Source organism: Pipistrellus hanaki (genome assembly GCF_964339955.1).
Source record: "Pipistrellus hanaki genome assembly, chromosome: 7".
Taxonomy (NCBI): domain Eukaryota; kingdom Metazoa; phylum Chordata; class Mammalia; order Chiroptera; family Vespertilionidae; genus Pipistrellus; species Pipistrellus hanaki.
In genome coordinates this window covers 55,130,226-55,147,961 of record NC_140509.1, presented here as the reverse complement: position 1 = coordinate 55,147,961, position 17,736 = coordinate 55,130,226, and the positions used below count along the sequence as shown (strand labels likewise).

Here is a 17,736-nt window from a genome sequence, read left to right as displayed (position 1 = left end):
CTCAGTATCCAGATCAGTCTCAGTAGATCGCCCGATTCACTCCCTTGGACCAAGACATTGGAAGCAGCGGGGTGGGGAGGGGGTTGGAGGCTGCAGATGTGAAAAACGTGTTCGAGGCCAATAGTGGAGGAGGAGGGGCGGGAAGGAAGAAGAGGGAAATGAAGGAAACAAGGACGAGGATACAATGGCGATTTCACTCGTCACACATTCGAGAGCTTAACGTGAGCTTTGGCGTCTGGGGTGAGGAGCTAACGGTCTAATAAGACATAGAACTTTAGCCGAAACTGGTTTGGCTCAGTGGATAGAGCGTCAGCCTTCGGGACTCAAAGGTCCCAGGTTCCATTCCGGTCAAGGGCATGTACCTTGGTTGCGGGCACATCCACATACTGGGTTAGGGGGCGTGCAAGAGGCAAGTTGATCCATGACTCTCATCCATGTTTCTAACTCTCCCCCTTCCTCTCTGTAAAAAAAATCAATAAAATATATTAAAAAAAAAAAAAAAAAAAAAAAAAAAAAAGACATAGAACTGCAGAGTGACAGCGTCGCGCCTGCCCATCCCTTCCCATTCACTGCCAACACCAGACCTGAACGGGCTCCGCAGGGGGCGCCGCTGGGAGCTCAGGCCCCGCCCGCCCCGCCCGCTGGGGGCGTCTCCGCGGGCCACGTGATCCGCCGCCGTCGGCACGCTCCCGGCGGCTCGGGGCGCCGGTGCTTCCGGGTTGGCAGCGTTGGAGGCGGTGGCGGCGCCGGAGCTGAGGCCCGGGAGGCGCAGGCCGGGAGGCGCAGCCCGCGGAGCTGGGGACCACGAAGGGCCCGGCGCGGGTGCGCCCGCCAGGCCGCCCTGTTGGCCGGCCGCGATCCACACCTCGCCGGGCGCCCGTAGAGGTAGGTCCAGCCCGGACCCACCGTCCGTGGGTGCGGGACCCGCGGCCGTGCCCACCCCGCCCTCCCTCCTCCGCCGTCCGCTCCCCGGCCCGGTCCGAGGGGCCCCTCCCGCGTCACAGCCATCCCGGAGCGCCGCCGTCCCGGGCTCCGGAGTGGTCCGCCCGCCTCTGCGCCGAGCGCCGCCTGGCGCCAGCCCCGGGCCCCGCAGCCCCTCCGGAGGGGGGCCGGCTCCCTGCGTTATTCTTTCATTGCAAACCCTCGCCCCCGCCCCCCATTCACTTCGCACATGCACATTTCCTCCGCCCTCTTCACATTTGTTTCCCCAGAACAAAATGGCACATAATGTGTGAAATCGAGACACTGTAGTTCTCATCCTGATGTTTGTGCAACTATGGAAAGTGAGTGCTGGGAAGGACTCTTAGGCAGGATTGATCCCAATTCCTTCATCTTGCAAAGGAGAAAACAGACCCCCAGAGGTAACATGTACCAGATAGTGGTACAACAGGAATGAGATCCCAAAGCTAAGTTTTTAAATAGACTTACACATGGTAACTAGTAAGTTTCAGTTAACAAAGTGCGGTGAATAGTAGGTTCATTTGGTGTGGAGTTTATCTTGTTACTGCTTCCTCCTTTTCAAACATTTTCTTTCTAAAAGTGTGTGTGTATATATATATATATATATATATTATTATTATTATTATTATTGATTTTTTACAGAGAGGAAGGGAGAAGAATAGAGAGCTAGAAACATCGATGAGAGAGAAACATGGACCAGTTGCCTCCTGCACACACACCCCCCCCCCCACACACACACACACACACACACTGGGGATGTGCCCGAAACCAATGTACATGCCCTTGACCGGAATCGAACCTGGGACCCTTCAGTCTGCAGACCAACTCTCTATCCACTGAGCCAAACTGGTTTTGGCTAACCACTGTTTTCTTATCATTTCAGGCTTAATTCTTCTTGGTTTCCAAACAAAATGGCAGAAACACCATCGGAGCCTCCGGGGCAGCTCGTTGTGCGCTCGGACTCCCACAGTGACGCCGTCCTGGCCGGCTTTGAGGACCAGAGGAAGAAGGGCTTCCTCTGTGACATCACTTTAATCGTGGAGAACGTGCATTTCCGGGCCCACAAAGCCTTGCTGGCGGCCAGCAGCGAGTACTTCTCCATGATGTTTGCTGCTGAAGAAGGGGAGATCGGCCAGTCCATTTACATGCTGGAGGGCATGGTGGCCGACACGTTTGGTATCCTGCTGGAGTTTATCTACACGGGGTACCTCCAGGCCAGCGAGAAAAGCACAGAACAAATCCTGGCGACTGCGCAGTTCTTAAAAGTCCACGACCTGGTCAAGGCTTACACGGACTTTCAGAGTAACCACAGCTCCCCAAAGCCGGCGACGACGCTGAGCACGGCTGGGGGTGCGCCCGTGGTGGTGATTTCCAATAAGAAGAATGACCCGCCACCGCCGCCGAAGCGGAAACGGGGAAGACCAAGGAAAGTCAACAGCCTGCAAGAGGGGAGATCGGAACTGGCGGCAGAGGAAGACATACAGCTGAGAGTGAACAACTCGGTGCAGAACAGACAGAACCCTGTGGCGAAAGAGGGAGACAGCGGTGCGCTGAGTGAACCGACTGCGGCGAAAGAGACGGAAGGCCCGGAGCCTGCCTGTGAGCCGGGCAGAGGCGAGGGGACACCCGCCGAGAAAGACGAGAACTGTGACCCTCAGACCGGAGGCGGGCAGGGCCACCAGACCCGGTACAGCAAGCGGAGGACTCAGAGGTCCATCAAACTGAAAGATTACAAGCTGGTTGGGGATGAGGAAGACGGGGGTGCAGCCAAGAGGGTCTGTGGGAGGAGGAAGCGCCCCGTCGGCCCCGAGGCCCGCTGCAAAGACTGTGGCAAGGTCTTCAAGTACAATCACTTCTTAGCCATCCACCAGAGGAGCCACACGGGTAATTACACGCCCACGGCTTCTCGGAGTGTGTTTTGGAGTAGGGATGATGATAACAGCTTTCATTTATTGTGCACCTTCTAGGACACGGGCGTTGTCTTAAAAAGCCTTTACACGTATAATTGCATTTAGTTCTCACAACAGTCCTGTGAGAGTTGTATTATCCCCATTACACAGGTGAAGAGACCAAGTCTTAGGAAGCTCAAATAACTTGCCCGGGTTATCCAGGTAGTGACTGAGCAGGGATTTGAACTCTTTATTTTTAGTTGTTGCTTCCACGCTATGATATTCAGGTATTGAACTCGAGCCAAGTGTATCTGCTTTCTGACTCTTGAACATTCCTCGGCTCTACCATAGCTATGCTTTCGGTCTGTGTGGACAGCCTTCTCACTCAGCCATTTCTTCTTTTTTGGTCCCTTTAGCCCAGTTCTGGCCAAGAGACCCTTCGGTAATGATGGGAATATTGTCATCAGATAGAGTGGTGGCCACCAGCCACGTGTAGAACATGTGGATTTTGAGCACTTAACATGTGCTGTGACTAAGGGACTGAATTTATAATTTTATTTTAGGTAATTGAAATGGTCATCGTGTTGGACATTGTAGCCCTAGCCAGAAATCCCTTCTTCATTTGAACCTTCTCTTATACATACACCTAACTCACTCCGCTTTGGATTTGCTTGTAGTTACCACTTTAAATACCCGTTAACTTAATTGTAAGCTTACGTATGGGGAGGGATGCTTAAGTCTTCTGTCATCCAGCAGTTTGCTGTAATCTGACCTAGTGGGACCCAGTACTGTGTTTCTGAGCCTGGCTGCACCTTAGAATCACGTAGGGAACTTCTAAAACTGCCAGTGCCTGAGCCCTGACCCCAGAGATTCTGATTTAATTGTCTGGAGATTTGGTGTTTTTAAGATGGATGAGAACCCTGAATTCTGGTTCTTTGAACAAAGTCGACACTTGAGAAATACTTATTGAACCGTAATACAGCATAGTTTAAAGAGTAAGTACTAGTTCTACAGGATTTTTTACGGAAAATAGCACATAGGACCTTCCCTTTTGCCCAGTATTAAGAAAGTTTACAGCCGAAACTGGTTTTGCTCAGTGGATAGAGCGTCGGCCGGCGGACTGTAAGGGTCCGAGGTTTGATTCCGGTGAGGGGGCATGTACATTGGTTGCGGGCACATCCCCAGTAGGGAGTGTGCAGGAGGCGGCTGATCAATGTTTCTCTCTCTCACCGATGTTTCTGGCTCTATTCCTCTCCCTTCCTCTCTGTAAAAAAAATCAGTAAAATATCTTTTTTTTTTTTTTTTTTAAAGTTTACAGTGAATCACATGAGAGTGGGTCTCTGTAAACCATATCTTTCATTTCCAGAAAGTTTCCTGGAATTATTTCATAGATGATTTCTCCCCTCTGTTTTCTCTGCTCCCTTTTTGGAACTGCTGCTGTTTGATTGTTGAACCTCCTGGACCCATCCTCTAATTTCCTTATCCTTTTTCTCCTATTTCCACCTAGGAGATTTCCACTTCCCATAGTGTGTGTGTGTGTGTTTCTACTCTTACATTTTTTGCTTCTAGGTGCTTATTTTTCTCTAAATGCTTGTTTGTATTAGGATTCTTTCTGTTTGTTTCACAATGTAATATCTTAACCTCTGAGCATGTTAGTAATAACATTTACTTATTTGTTAGGTTTTAACTTTTTCTTCACCTTGGGCAGTTTCTGTTTTCTGCAAGTTGCCTTTTTTTTTTCTTTTTCTTTTTTTTTTTTTCTTGTTTGTCATCTGTTTCAACTACTGGAAGCCTTTTTTAAACGATTTTTTATAAAAAAAAAAAAAGTCATAGTTTTGTAATAATGGTTTTCTAAAAAGCTACTGGCAACTCTGCAAGTATGGAGAAGGCCTGTAGAAAACAGCCCTGCTGGGGGTGGCGTGGCTGGCCCCACTTCCCTGCCGATGCTCTCTTCCCTTGGGACCTTTCACTTTGTAGGCAGACTTTCCACTTTCCCACCGGACGCGATAGGCTCCTGCAGCCAGGATCTAGAGCAGGAGGGAGAAGAAGGCTGGGGGGTCTCACCATCTCAAACGTAAACTTGGCCCTGCTCTCCTTGTGGTCGTTGCACTCCACTGGACTGGGAGACCTCTAGTCCAGAAACGCCCCCCAGTCCAAAGACCCCTTCCTAGTCCAGAGACACACACCCCAGTCCAGAGACCCTCTGCTTTACCCTCTGCGGAGAACAGTCTCCATCTTCTTTTGTGGAGAGGGCATGTCTCCTGGCTCCGTGGAGGAGGAGACTGAATCTGAGGGGTCTATCCACCTTTGAAATAGACTGTCATGTATCCTCCTTACCCCCATTTTCAGAGCGAACAGATGCCTCCAATTCCTGAGTCTTACGGAGGCTCTGTCTTAAAAATCAGGTTGTGCCTCAGCATTCCTCACTGCTGCCGTCCCATTCCTCAGTTTCAGCTTGCAAAATGGTGTTGCTGCTATTGTTCCTCCATTGGCCTTTTGGATATGTGCCTTTTCAGAGAAATCCCTTTCTTGTCATTTGAATTTGTGAGTGAACGGAAAGATGTGCAGATTCTTGCTTATACCAGTTTCCTGGGGCTCTTGTTCCAGGAGAGCGACCTTTCAAGTGTAATGAGTGTGGAAAAGGCTTTACCCAGAAGCACTCCCTGCAGGTCCACAGCCGGATCCACACGGGCGAGCGGCCGTACACCTGCACTGTGTGCGGCAAGGCGCTCACCACCAAGCACTCGCTGCTGGAGCACATGAGCCTGCACTCAGGTAGCCGGGCTGGCACAGGAGGGCCCCAGCTCCCGCTCCCCGGGTGGGCATTACCATGATCTCTCTAACTGCATGGTGTCATTGAACAACAATTATGCTTTTGTTAGAGTGTAGTTTACAGTTCTGCACAGCATCGAACCTTAGCTAGGTCTTACTGTAAACTGGCTGCAGATGTGTTTTTTTTAACCACCAGAACTTGGAATTATTTTACTTCAATTGCCTTTGGGGGACACTTGAATTCTCCAGTTCTACCCCAGTCTCCACCATTCCCTATTGCCTCCCATGCCTTTGCACATGTATGTTACTGTGGTAGACTCTGAAGGCATTTGGGTTTGTAGACAAGTCACTTGTATCATTTGTAGAAAATGGGGACCTGGGCCCAGTATGGTATTTACCATATTAATGAGCATCCTAGTTTTGTTTTGTTTTTTTTGCATGTTTTAGTGTTCTGTTTTTTATTTGGCAGGACAGAAGTCTTTTACCTGTGATCAGTGTGGAAAATATTTCAGCCAGAAAAGACAACTGAAGAGCCATTACCGAGTTCATACAGGTACAATCAAGTGAGAGAAAATTTGGATTGGTGGGGGAGGAATGCAAATAAAAATGATATCTGAAACATTGGCTTGATATTATAAAAGAGAAATGACTATTTAGGAAAAAGAAACATCTAAATTAGATGTTCTTGAGTTTATTCTTACTACCTTGTGGTTTGTGTTTAATTTTTATTCCATAGTTTTGAGGCCACATACAGAAACCCTACAAATTAGTATCTTTCCAAAGTGCAGCTTGACTGTGAGGTGCCAGTGGATTAATTGTTAGTGGTGCCTGGAGAGAAATGTCACCACCCTGTAGCTCCTCCAGACTCTCTCCAACCTGGCTCCACCTACTGACCTTTTTTCTTCCCTGACAACCATGAGAAATGAATGGGAGGTTGGGAGTGTCATGGAGATTAATTGGCCACAGTCGTACCAATGTTTCAATGGAAAAAGGAGATTATACTTAGGGAGATCAGAAGGATCCCAGCTTTCTTAGGAAGCAGTAAATTGAAATGCAGAGGAAATAACTGTTACCAAATTTATTTAAAAATTATTGTGGTTTTATTGAAGTACCATATTTAAAGTGGTTATCTTTCAGGAAATTGTCATAACACAAATCTCTGAAGAAATGCAGGGAAAGCACATATGCACTAACACTTTTTTTTCCCAAGAGAACAAATCCATTTTATTTATTTACTTTCCAATAAGTTTAAATCCGAGGGGTGCAGCCTTACCCAGATGCTGTGTCCATGGGCCTCAGCAGGAAGGTTGCTTTGAAATTTAGCACCAGTCATGTCACTGTCTTCGGTTTGCCAGCAGGTGTCACTGTTGGGTTTTGTTTTGCACACATGAGCACATCTCTTGCCCAGAGAGAATTCAGTTTCTTCTGGAGCACAAACACCTTCCTAGTTAAGAAGAGCTGTGTGTTACCTCTGGGTCTGGAGACCCCACTTATAGCCGGCAAAAATGGCCTTGGCCCACAGCCTTCCAGACGTATCTGTTGTTATAGAAGTCCTGTTCCCAGCAGGCCTCCAGGGCTCCACGAAGGCGGAAAGGCGCACTGACACTTTTTTTATTGTTGCGACAAGGCCACTCATTACCGGAATGCAACCACTGCCATCGCAAATTCATGGATGTGTCTCAACTAAAGAAACACCTACGAACACACACAGGTAAAACACTACCTCATCCTTCCTTTCTAGTGTACTTTGTATTTTCAGGACAGTTAGAAATAAAATACTTGGAGTTCCCTCATTTTTTGTAAATGGGGTGGTAATTTTATAATCTATAAGCCCAGCAGAATGCTGTCAGCATTTGTGAGGAAGTAACATTTCTGTAGATTAGCAAAACAGAGTACTTACTGAGCACTTTCTAGGGAAATTTATCCAATACCACAAAAGAGCACAAGTCAGTCTGGTTCCATGTTTCACTTTTAATTTACTTCATCGATCAAGATTACTAAGATACTTTTTTAAGAAAAGTAAATGAAATATACCAAGGTAACATAGGCACTGAGGATTTTTTTGTACTTTCTCTCCTAGAATCAGTATTTATAACTTTTTTATTATTATTAAATTGGGGTGACATTGGTCAACATGAACATATAGACATCAGGTGTGGGTTTCTATGTTACAATATCTGTATTACACCGTGTGCCCACCACCTAAAGTCACATCTTCTCCTGTCACCTTGTATTAGGCCTCCTTCTCAAGTTTTCCCAGCACCATTTATTGACGAGACTATCTTTATTGCATTGTGTGTTTCTAGCTCCTTTGTTGAAAATTATCTGTCCATGTACATGTGGTTTTATAGCTGGGCTCTCTGTTACGTTCCATTGATTTCTGTCTGTTTCTCTGCCAATACCATGCTGTTTTGATTATCGTAATTCTTTAGTATAATTTGAAGTCAGGTAGTGTGTTACCTCCAGCTTTGTTCTTTTTTCTCAGGGCTGCTTTGGGATCTTTTGTGGTTCCATACAAATCTCACGATTTCTCATTCTACTTCTTTAAAAAATGACATTGGGATTTTGATGGGGATTGCATTAAATCTGTATATTGCTTTGGGTAATATGACCATTTATTCTTTCTTTTGTTAATGTATATTACGTTTATTGTTTTGCATAAATTGAACCGTCCTTGAGACCCTGGAATGAACCCCACTTGATCATGATGTATTATTTTTTGGATGTACTATTGTATTTAATTTGCCAGTGTTTTTAGGATTTTTGCAACTGTATTCATTAGAGATATTGGTCTGTAGTTTTCTCTTTTTTGCATTATCTTGGCCAGGTTTTGATATTGGGGTTATATTGGCTTATAGAATGTGTTAGGAAGTACTGCCTCTTCAATTTTTTGCAAGAGTTTGACAGTGACAGGTTCTAAATCTTCTTTGCCCGTTTGGTAGAATTCACTGGTGAAGCCATCTGGTCCAGGATTTTTGATTTTGGGGGAAGATTTTGATGGTTGTTTCAATGTACTTACTCCTGATTGATCTATTTAGATCTTCCAGTTCTTCACGATTAAGTCTAGGAAGGTTATATATGTCTTTCCTTGTTTATTTTTTATTGTACATCACTCCTTTATTATACTGATCTGGAAAAAAGGTTTAGTAGTTTCGCTTCAAAATGCTTACTGGGCCCCAGTGGCAGGGCCACGCAACTGGAACATGATTCAGAACTTAGACGCAGTGAAAGACACCCTGGACATGATCAGGAGACAGTTCACAGCCACGAGACAGCAGCGGGGAGGGATCCTAACACACAGCAGGGTCACTCCTACTCCGTACACGTCAGGAGCTCCTCCCACCTCGGTGTGAAGAGTGGTTTGTTTTGTGACGACCACGTGTGGGAATAGTTCACCCGCCACTAGAACCCCAGTGGGGTATTTGTTACATAGATACACTTAAAAAAAAAAAAAAAAAAAAAAAGTAAATGCAACATGTAAATATCCAGTATTGACCCCAATCTTCTAGAGCCAGCTTTTCTGGGGTTAGGGAGAAAATGTTTGTTTGAATCACAGTGCATTCCTCTTCCACTGGAATGACTACCCCCCACTCGGTCACCTGACTACACAATAGCACAGGACTGCTGGAGGAGCACAAATAGGCTCTCTTGCCTCCCCTCATTGATCATGCGTTAGCAGGGCCCCTCCCTACCCCCCTGCTCAAGCAGGTCCTTGGTAATAAACAAAGCACTAGCAGAAAACCGAGTTACTACCTCTGGACTCCCTTAGATAAGAGTCTTCCCTCAGCTTAGCCTGAGGACCCAGGCCCCAGAGGCGCTGTTCTGACTAGATTGCATGACGGGAGTTAGTGCAAGAGACAAAGTGGCTAAAACAAAATTGGGAGCCACCAGCCCCCCTCTGCAGCTACAACCTAGGGTACCAACAGATGTGGTCAGTGTGGCATGTGCACAGGAGAAATGCAGAGGAGCGGGATGGCAGGGAGGGTGTCCTGAGGAAAGTCCTCTGCCTGCTTGTCCTCACTTCCTGGCCTCGCCCTGGGCAGCCACAGCCTCCACGGCTTTACACACGTCTCTTCACTCACAGGAACTGCGTGGGCTTGATGCGCTTCAAGTTCTAATCCAACTCACAGGTGATGGGAAAGCAGGTTCAGCTCCATGATAGCCTCTTCAAAAAGACCCTCCAGCTCAAACCAGTTTGGCTCAGTGGATAGAGCGTCGGCCTGAGGACTGAGGGGTCCCGGGTTCGATTCTGGTCAGGGGCATGTGCCTTGGTTGCGGGCACATCCCTGATGGGGGGTGTGCAGGAGGCAGTTGATCGATGATTCTCTCTCATCGATGTTTCTAGCTCTCTGTCCCTCTCTCTTCCTCTCTGTAAAGAATCAATAAGATATATATAAAAAGACCCTCCAGATGTTTGGCAGTGCCCTGAAGGCTGTTGCCATGGGCTGCACTCAGTACCCATTTCCCCTTCTCACTCTGGGGAACTGTTTCTTCATTCCCAAGGGCAGAGCTCGGGCATGAGTGTCTTCAGACTCTCAGAGGAGGGTAGCTGATCTTCAGGGAGGTCTGCATACCTGAGGTCCTTACTGATGTTGCTGAAGAAGGTATGGTCGTGCTCCATCGGCAGTGGGCAGGTATCATAGGAGCGCCTCCAGATTTGTACCTGGGCCTCGGCATGCTTGGCAGCAGTTTCTGCTTTGTTGAGGGCAGTCAGATCCCCATAGTGCTGCTCATTGAGATGCCAAGGCCTCCCTACGGGCTTGTCCGAATTGCTGTCTTTTGCACTGAGGTAAAGCAGATGTCAAACTCATAGCCTGCATCTCATAGCGTCTGCTCACCTCTTAGCATCAATGATGGGAGAGACTCGTTGATTGGCTGCCTCCTGCACACCCCCCACTGGGGATTGAGCCCGAAACCCCCAGCATGTGCCCTTGACCGGAATTGAACCCAGGACCTTTCGTCAGCAGGCCGATGCTCTATCCATGGAGTCAAACCAGCTAGGGCCCAGTATTTTCTTGCTGATTTTCTAGAGCTGTCAATGGAGTATTGAGGTCTCCAGCTATGACTGTGTTTTGATCCGTTTTTCCCTTTAGTTCTGTGAGTAGTAGTTTTATAGATTTTGGTGCTTCCTAGTTGGGTGTATATATATTAAGTGTTAGGTGTGTGTGTTTTTGTTGTTTTTTTTAATATATTTTTATTGATTTCAGAGAGGAAGGGAGAGGGAGAGAGAAATACTAGTAGAAACATCAGTGATGAGAGAGAATCATTGATTAGCTGCCTCCTGCATGTGTCACACTGAGGATCAAGCCTGCAACCTAGATATGTGTCCTGGCCAGAAATCGAATCCTGGTTCATAAGTCAGTGCTCAACCACTGGCTCAACCACTGAGGCATACCAGCTGGGCAAGAAGTGCTATCATTTTAAGTGTCCAACTTGGTCTCTTGTTATCTTTGTTATCTTGAAATCTACTTTGTCAGATATAAGTATGGCTACACCTCCTTTTTTTATGCATGTTATTTTCTTGGAGAATCATTTCCACCCTTTTACTTTGAATCTACCTTTGTCTTTATAGCTTAGCTGTGTTTCTTGTAGGCAGCTTACTGTTGGGTTCTGTTTTTGATCCACTGTGGTACTCTTTGCCTCTTTATAGATGAATTCAGACCATTTACATTTAGGTTTATTATTGATGTGTGAGAATTTCCTGTAGCCATTTTATCTTGTTTTTTTTCTGGTAGCTCTGTGCCTCCATCGGTTCTTTTCCTTTATGTTTCTGTCTGTTGTTTTTGTTTGGTGGTATTCCATACTTCTTTCCTCTGTTTCTTCTTTTGTTAAGCTACATGACTGGTTTGGGGATTTTTGTGTACGGTTACCATTAGGTTTATAAAAAATGAAGTTGCACATATACTGTAGTTTTTTCCTTTTGAGTGTTTCTGATCTTCATCTTCCTTTGTCAGTTCACACCTTCCCCCTGCCCCTTTTATGTTTCTGTTGTCATAAATGATCCCTGTTTATGCTGTAAGTTTTTTGGTGGTTGTGACCATAATGTTCTTTGTTTCAGGTAGAATAACTCCCTTGAGTACTTCCTGTAATGGAGGTTTTCTGATGATAAAATTCCTCAACTTCTATGTCTAGGGACGTCTTTTTTCTCCTTCAATTTAAAGGATAATTTTACAAATTAGCAATACTATATGGAGATAAAAAACAATACTCAGAACACATGAACATGTGGACAGATGCGAACAGAAGCCTCCTAGGCTTTGTTTTAAAATTTTAGCCAGGAGCCTTTAATGAGTTAAGTTTATCAACTGAGATAAAAAGATTTTTCTCATTAGAATTTGTGGAGAAGACAGTCTTATAGAGGCTATCAACTAGATTTGGGGCAAGGGTGCTTCTACAGCCATTTGTATTAAAAAACAAAATAAACTAAAACACTTCTTTTTCCTTCTTTTTTTCTTCTGTCTTAGGAATTGAGAATGAAAAAAAATGGGTGGGCTTTGAACTGACTCTAGAGCTGCCTTCCTGGTTTTGCAGAAATTTGCAAGATAAGGATAATTGCTCTCAATTCCCAAAGGGCTGGGCTGTAACTTAAATGACATCATAGGTTAGCTACCCACCCAACTACATCATCCCTGAGTTAATTTTTCCCTCTGGTTATGTAGTTTTATTTCTAATTGTAGTTAATCCTTTCAAATGTCATGTTTCAGCTTAGATAAACAGTAATTATTTCTGACAGTATTAAAGTACTCCATGGACTCAAGAGGGTGCAAAGGTTATTACCTTCCCAGGTCATTCCTATGATAGCCAAAAGAAAGAGCTGGCAGCCTGCACGTCACAGGGAGGCAGAAACCAAGCCCAGCTCTTAGGACATAGGTAACAGCTACCCTGGGGGAAGGCATCTGTGGCCATTTGGCCTGGATTTGAGAAAGAAGGAAGGGACAATGTGAAATGATCTCTCACTGTGCTCAGGTAATCTATTTACAGAAACTTTTTTTTAATTTAATTTATTTGGGTGACATTAGGTTAATAAAATAACACAGGTTTCAGGTGTACAATTCTATAATACATCATCTGTATATTGTATTGTGTGTTTGCCACCCTACAAGAACTTTTGGGGATCCTCCTTGGGTTTAGGAAATTCTCTAATGATGGTCCTCAGATTGGCCTTAGACCAAGGAGTGAAAGATATCCAAGGACAGTCACTTATATGGGGTACCATTAGACTTACAGACCTTTATTTTAGGTTCTTCTTATATCTTTAATTTTTATTAGCCTATTAAAACAAAAACCTTTTACAGCAAATGTGCTAATGAAGCTTTTTAAAATTTTTGAAGTCTTCTCGTGGCTCTTGCATACAATGAAAAATACTGTCTCTTATTCTGTGTATTTGATTTGGAAGCCCTTGCTTTTAAGTGCACTTTTAAATTATCTAATCTAATTGAAGCATTCCTCATAATTGCTATTGTAATTTTAGGCTGTAATTTCTTGTATGGTTAGCAGCAGTTTGGTTGGCTATAAATGTTCTGAACGCCTTCAGCCCCACCTTTGACACTTCCTGACAAGTTTCACATTCCAGATGTTGTCGGGCTGATAGATGGTACCCTATCTCATTCAACCTGTCTCAGTTGTTTCTAGAGGGTGTCGCAGTCTGTCACTGTAGGTGCAATATACAAACTAATGCTGAATCAACACTGCTGAAGCTTTACTGATTCTTAGTGGGTCTGGAATAGTCTCATCTGTGTGAGTCTTAGTCACCGTCCTGTGAAATTCATTCACTCAACAAGGATTTCTGGAATAGTGTGCCAGGTCTGACGCTAAGAGTGAATGGGCCTATAAATTATCCTACGTAAGAATGGGGGACGCACAGACTAGATAATAAATAACATGACAGCATTGTGGGAAAACTGACTTGGGAAAGTGGCCTGGGAGTGTGGGGCCGAGACAGTGCTTTCAGTGGTGAGGAAGCCTCGGGTAAAGTGACATTTGAGCAGAGATGGTGAGTGGCTCATGCTGGGAGACCCCTGGGGGAGACATGCCAGGCCAGGGGATGTGAATTCAGAGAGGATAAGTCAGTGAGCAAGGGGAGAGTGCTGGATGAGGTCAGGGAGGGTTGGGATGAGACGTGGAGGTGGTCAGACAAAACTGATTCCTTGTAGGCCCAGGGCTTTGGCTTCTCTCTGGATGGGCGGGCACCATTCGAGTGTTTGCACAGGATTGTGAAATGATCTGACTGCGTTAAGACAGGGAAGCAGGGGCAGAGTGGGGAGGAGAGACCCATGACCAGAGGGGGGCAGTAGAAACGGTGAGGACTGGTCAGATTCTGGATGTATTTAGGAAGTAGATACAAATGTAAACAATGTGAAAGTCGCCCTATCGATAGTAACAGGTGCCCTTATGAAGGTCAAGAGGGCTGCTTAACCAAGCAGTAAGGAATGACTCTTAAGGTATCCAGGGCTGTTTCCTCCTTGTTTCAGTTTTTAAGCATAAGGGAAAGAGCCATACCTACACTTTCTCTGCATCCTCCTGGCACCTAGCACATAGTAGGTGCTTATTGAGGGTTCAAGTGGTTTTGCCTTCGTTCTTTTTTACATTGTGAAATATGGGGTGATGTTTGCCTTTGTTTTACATTGAATGTATATTTCTAAATGTTTTTTCTTTTGTAGGTGAGAGGCCATTTACATGTGAAATCTGTGGCAAATCTTTCACAGCAAAGAGTTCTCTTCAGACCCATATCCGAATCCATCGGTAAAGTTTCGCAGATATGTCTCTTATGTGGAGCCCTCATTCAACCCCAGCATTCAGCAGGATGACATTCGTTACATATATAGTTCATTTCCCCAAACTATTACTCTGGTAGAATTTTTTGTGTTCTTTATAATTTTTAAAAATCTTTCCAATAAAGAATTCCTCACTTAGGCAAAATCAGGACAACTGATGCTGGCCTGCAAAAGTTTGCACTAATTAATTTCATTTCTTGAATTTTTGATTTGGTCTGGAGGCTGGTCCAAAGCTTAAATTTTCAGTCAAAATAAATATTAAGTTTAATGTTTCCCGAGTGAGTGTTTTTGTTCACAAGACTTCTAAATTGGATTTAGTATATCTTCTAACAACTTCAAAACTAGGGCTACTTATTTAATGTTGAAATTAATTGTATATACTTACTTGGCCATCAGAGTAAAAACAAAAGTGGCTGTGAGAACTAAAACAAAAAGGAACTAAACATGTAATATATAAATATTTACTTTCTTATCTAAAAGAAATACTATGGAATCATAAATTTTTATTACATCTAATCCAACCCTGTGCACCCCCATTCCTCAGACACCACCCCCACCTTTTTTCATAAGGTTAGAAACTGAAGCCCATGGAAGTTGTGAGTTGCTCCAGGGCCTTAAGTGAGTAGGAGAACCCGTGACTTGTGACTCCTTGTCTGGTTTCCTCTATTCTTAACGGCTTCTTCCTCAATAATCAGGAAGTAATACATAGATATTTCTGTTTTTAATGTAAAACATGTGTTTCCTTATAGAGGCGAGAAGCCGTACTCCTGTGGCATATGTGGCAAATCCTTCTCTGACTCCAGTGCCAAGAGGAGACACTGCATTCTACACACGGGCAAAAAGCCTTTCTCCTGCCCTGAGTGTAACTTACAGTTTGCTCGTTTAGACAACCTGAAGGCTCACTTGAAAATCCATAGCAAAGAGAAGCATGTAGCGGATGCCAGCAGCATTTCCAGCAATAATAATGCCGAAGAGGTCAGGAATATTCTTCAGCTGCAGCCGTATCAACTCTCTACCTCCGGAGAGCAGGAAATACAGCTTCTTGTAACCGATTCTGTACATAACATCAACTTCATGCCCGGTCCGAGCCAAGGAATCAGCATCGTCACTGCAGAGAGTTCCCAGAGCATGACTGCAGACCAGGCTGCTAATCTCACGCTGCTCACTCAGCAGCCAGAACAGTTACAGAATCTCATTCTTTCAGCTCAGCAGGAGCAAGCGGAACACATTCAGAATCTCAGTGTGATTGGAAGCCAGATGGAGCCCTCGCAGAGCGAACCGGTGCACGTGATCACACTCTCCAAGGAGACCTTGGAGCATCTGCACGCCCATCAAGAGCAAACAGGGGAGCTCCACTTAGCAGGCGCTGCACATCCGGCTCAGCACCTGCAGCTGGCGCCGGAGTCTGCCCCGCCACCACCCAGCCCCCACGCGCCACAGCCCACACCGCTGAGCCAGGAGCAGAGCTGACCTAGAAACACGTTTGACTGTTCTACTGCTCTCTGCTCCATATGTCAGCTGTTCCTGGATTGTGGGCTTAAGGTCAGGCTTCCTGAAATGCAAGCTTACAGACTGTTACAGAACTGTGGTAGCCAGCTGATAGTTACAATGCTTTCCACCCAGGCAGCAAGATGTGTGTATCATGTCCCATATATAGTACTGATAGGGATTTAGCATTTTACTATTGATGAGTGAGTGGTTTTCATTTCATCTACTACATCTCATTAAAGACTTGGGTAATTTTTCTTTGGGTTATCAATTTAGACTTTTCTGTAAGTGCTAAAAGTTCACAGCCATAAGTTGTAGTCTTGCTGACGTTTCCAGTTACATTTTTTATTTTTTAGGACAAGGATAAGTCATGTGCCGAATTAGGTAGAATGGCTGGTTCCACTTCCTTATTTCTCATAGGCAACTCTATGGCCTCTACAAGACAAGTCGAACTCCCAGACCTGCAAAGATATTTGATCTTCATGATGAAGTTAGAGTTTTCTTACTTGTCCTGGAATAATTTTATTCGACATAATTTATGTAAAATATACTGAATCTAATTGACCTCCGAAGATGTTGACCTGTGTAGTATGTCTGATAAGTTTCTGGAGATAGGTACCATAAGCTATTTTTATTGCAAAGTAGGTTAAATTCCATAAAATGGGCACATTATTTTTAAAAATAAGTATTTTCTTATCTTAAAATCTTTGAGCCTCAGAGAATTAGCCAACATATATCTGTAATTATTGTATGACTTTAGGTAATTGTCAAAAGATTAAATTATGCCTGGGTTAGATTTTCCCAACCCAGCATATTTTATTTTATTGAATACTTTGACTGCTTTCTCTCAAGTAAATTAGTTGAGAAATGAAGTGGGCACTGATATATGGAAGTTAATGCTGGTGGAGAGTAGGGGTGATTTACCCTAAAATTAACAGGATCATCATATCACTTACCTGTTTTCTTATTTTAGATACCTTTGATTTCCACCTGAATCAAATTAAATTTGGAGGTTAAAGTAATACAGAATTGTTCGAGTTTGAGAGGAAATGAAAGCATTTTTCTCTAACATATTTGCCAAAATATGTTTTATTATAATTGACAAAATTTCCAAAATGATTTATATGTATCAACCAAAGTATCTTAAAGTTCAGTGACAATATCCAAAGGAAATGTTAAGTCCTGACTAGAGCAAAAGTATTTTTGCAAATATAGTTATGCCTTAAATATTATTTCAGGTTCTCACCTTAGTTATTTAAACTGTTTACTTAAACCTTATTCTTAAAATGCAAAGTCTTTCCCAGCTGTTCAAAGCCTACTGGCCTACATTTTCTCCAGGATATAAATAACATTCCAGTAAATGGATTTTTAACTACTCACTCTCAGTAGCTGGGTAATTATTCAGGAAATATGATGAAGTCATGCTTAACTAGCTATATGACAGTCTACCTCTACGCTATGAGAAATTTAATGTGAACCACATATGTAATTTTAAAATTTCTAGTAGCCATAATTAAAAAGAGGGGAAATCAAGTTTAATAAAATAGTTTATTTAATCCAACATTTGCCAAATAGTATCATTTCAACATGTAATCAATATAAAAATGGATTAATAAGATTTTATATCCTGTCTTATGTATTAAGTCTTCAAAATCTAGTATGTATAGTATACTTACTGATACTCATTTTGTATGCTAATGTTCATTGGATGCTTGATCTGTATTTAGAGTTCATGCATTTTACAATTGAAACTATATTCAAGGAGTTGTGGACAAATTTTTCAATAATTGAATGAGTATCAGTTTTTTAAATATAGTAAAATTAATTAAAATTCAAACCTAGTTCCATGGTCA

General features: G+C 43.9%; 1 protein-coding gene across 6 annotated transcripts; it reads left to right on the top strand.

Annotated features, from left to right (window-relative positions):
- Positions 1 to 672: 672 nt before the first annotated feature.
- On the top strand, positions 673 to 17,402 carry ZBTB24 (zinc finger and BTB domain containing 24). Of its 6 annotated transcripts, none has more exons than XR_014795524.1 (7): positions 674 to 885; positions 1,844 to 2,844; positions 5,457 to 5,624; positions 6,091 to 6,174; positions 7,185 to 7,332; positions 14,282 to 14,363; positions 15,145 to 17,402. XR_014795524.1 is itself a non-coding variant. In XM_084889862.1 (7 exons), the coding sequence occupies exons 2-7, from the start codon at positions 1,872 to 1,874 to the stop codon at positions 15,863 to 15,865; spliced, it is 2,112 nt and encodes a 703-aa protein (XP_084745988.1). In that variant the 5' UTR covers positions 675 to 885; positions 1,844 to 1,871; the 3' UTR covers positions 15,866 to 17,402. The 6 variants fall into 6 exon arrangements, 5 of the variants coding, with proteins under 5 accessions (XP_084745990.1, XP_084745989.1, XP_084745991.1 ...); XM_084889862.1 differs by having other exon boundaries at positions 675 to 885; positions 7,249 to 7,332; XM_084889864.1 differs by lacking the exon at positions 14,282 to 14,363 and having other exon boundaries at positions 673 to 885; positions 7,188 to 7,332.
- The last annotated feature ends 334 nt before the right edge of the window (positions 17,403 to 17,736 follow it).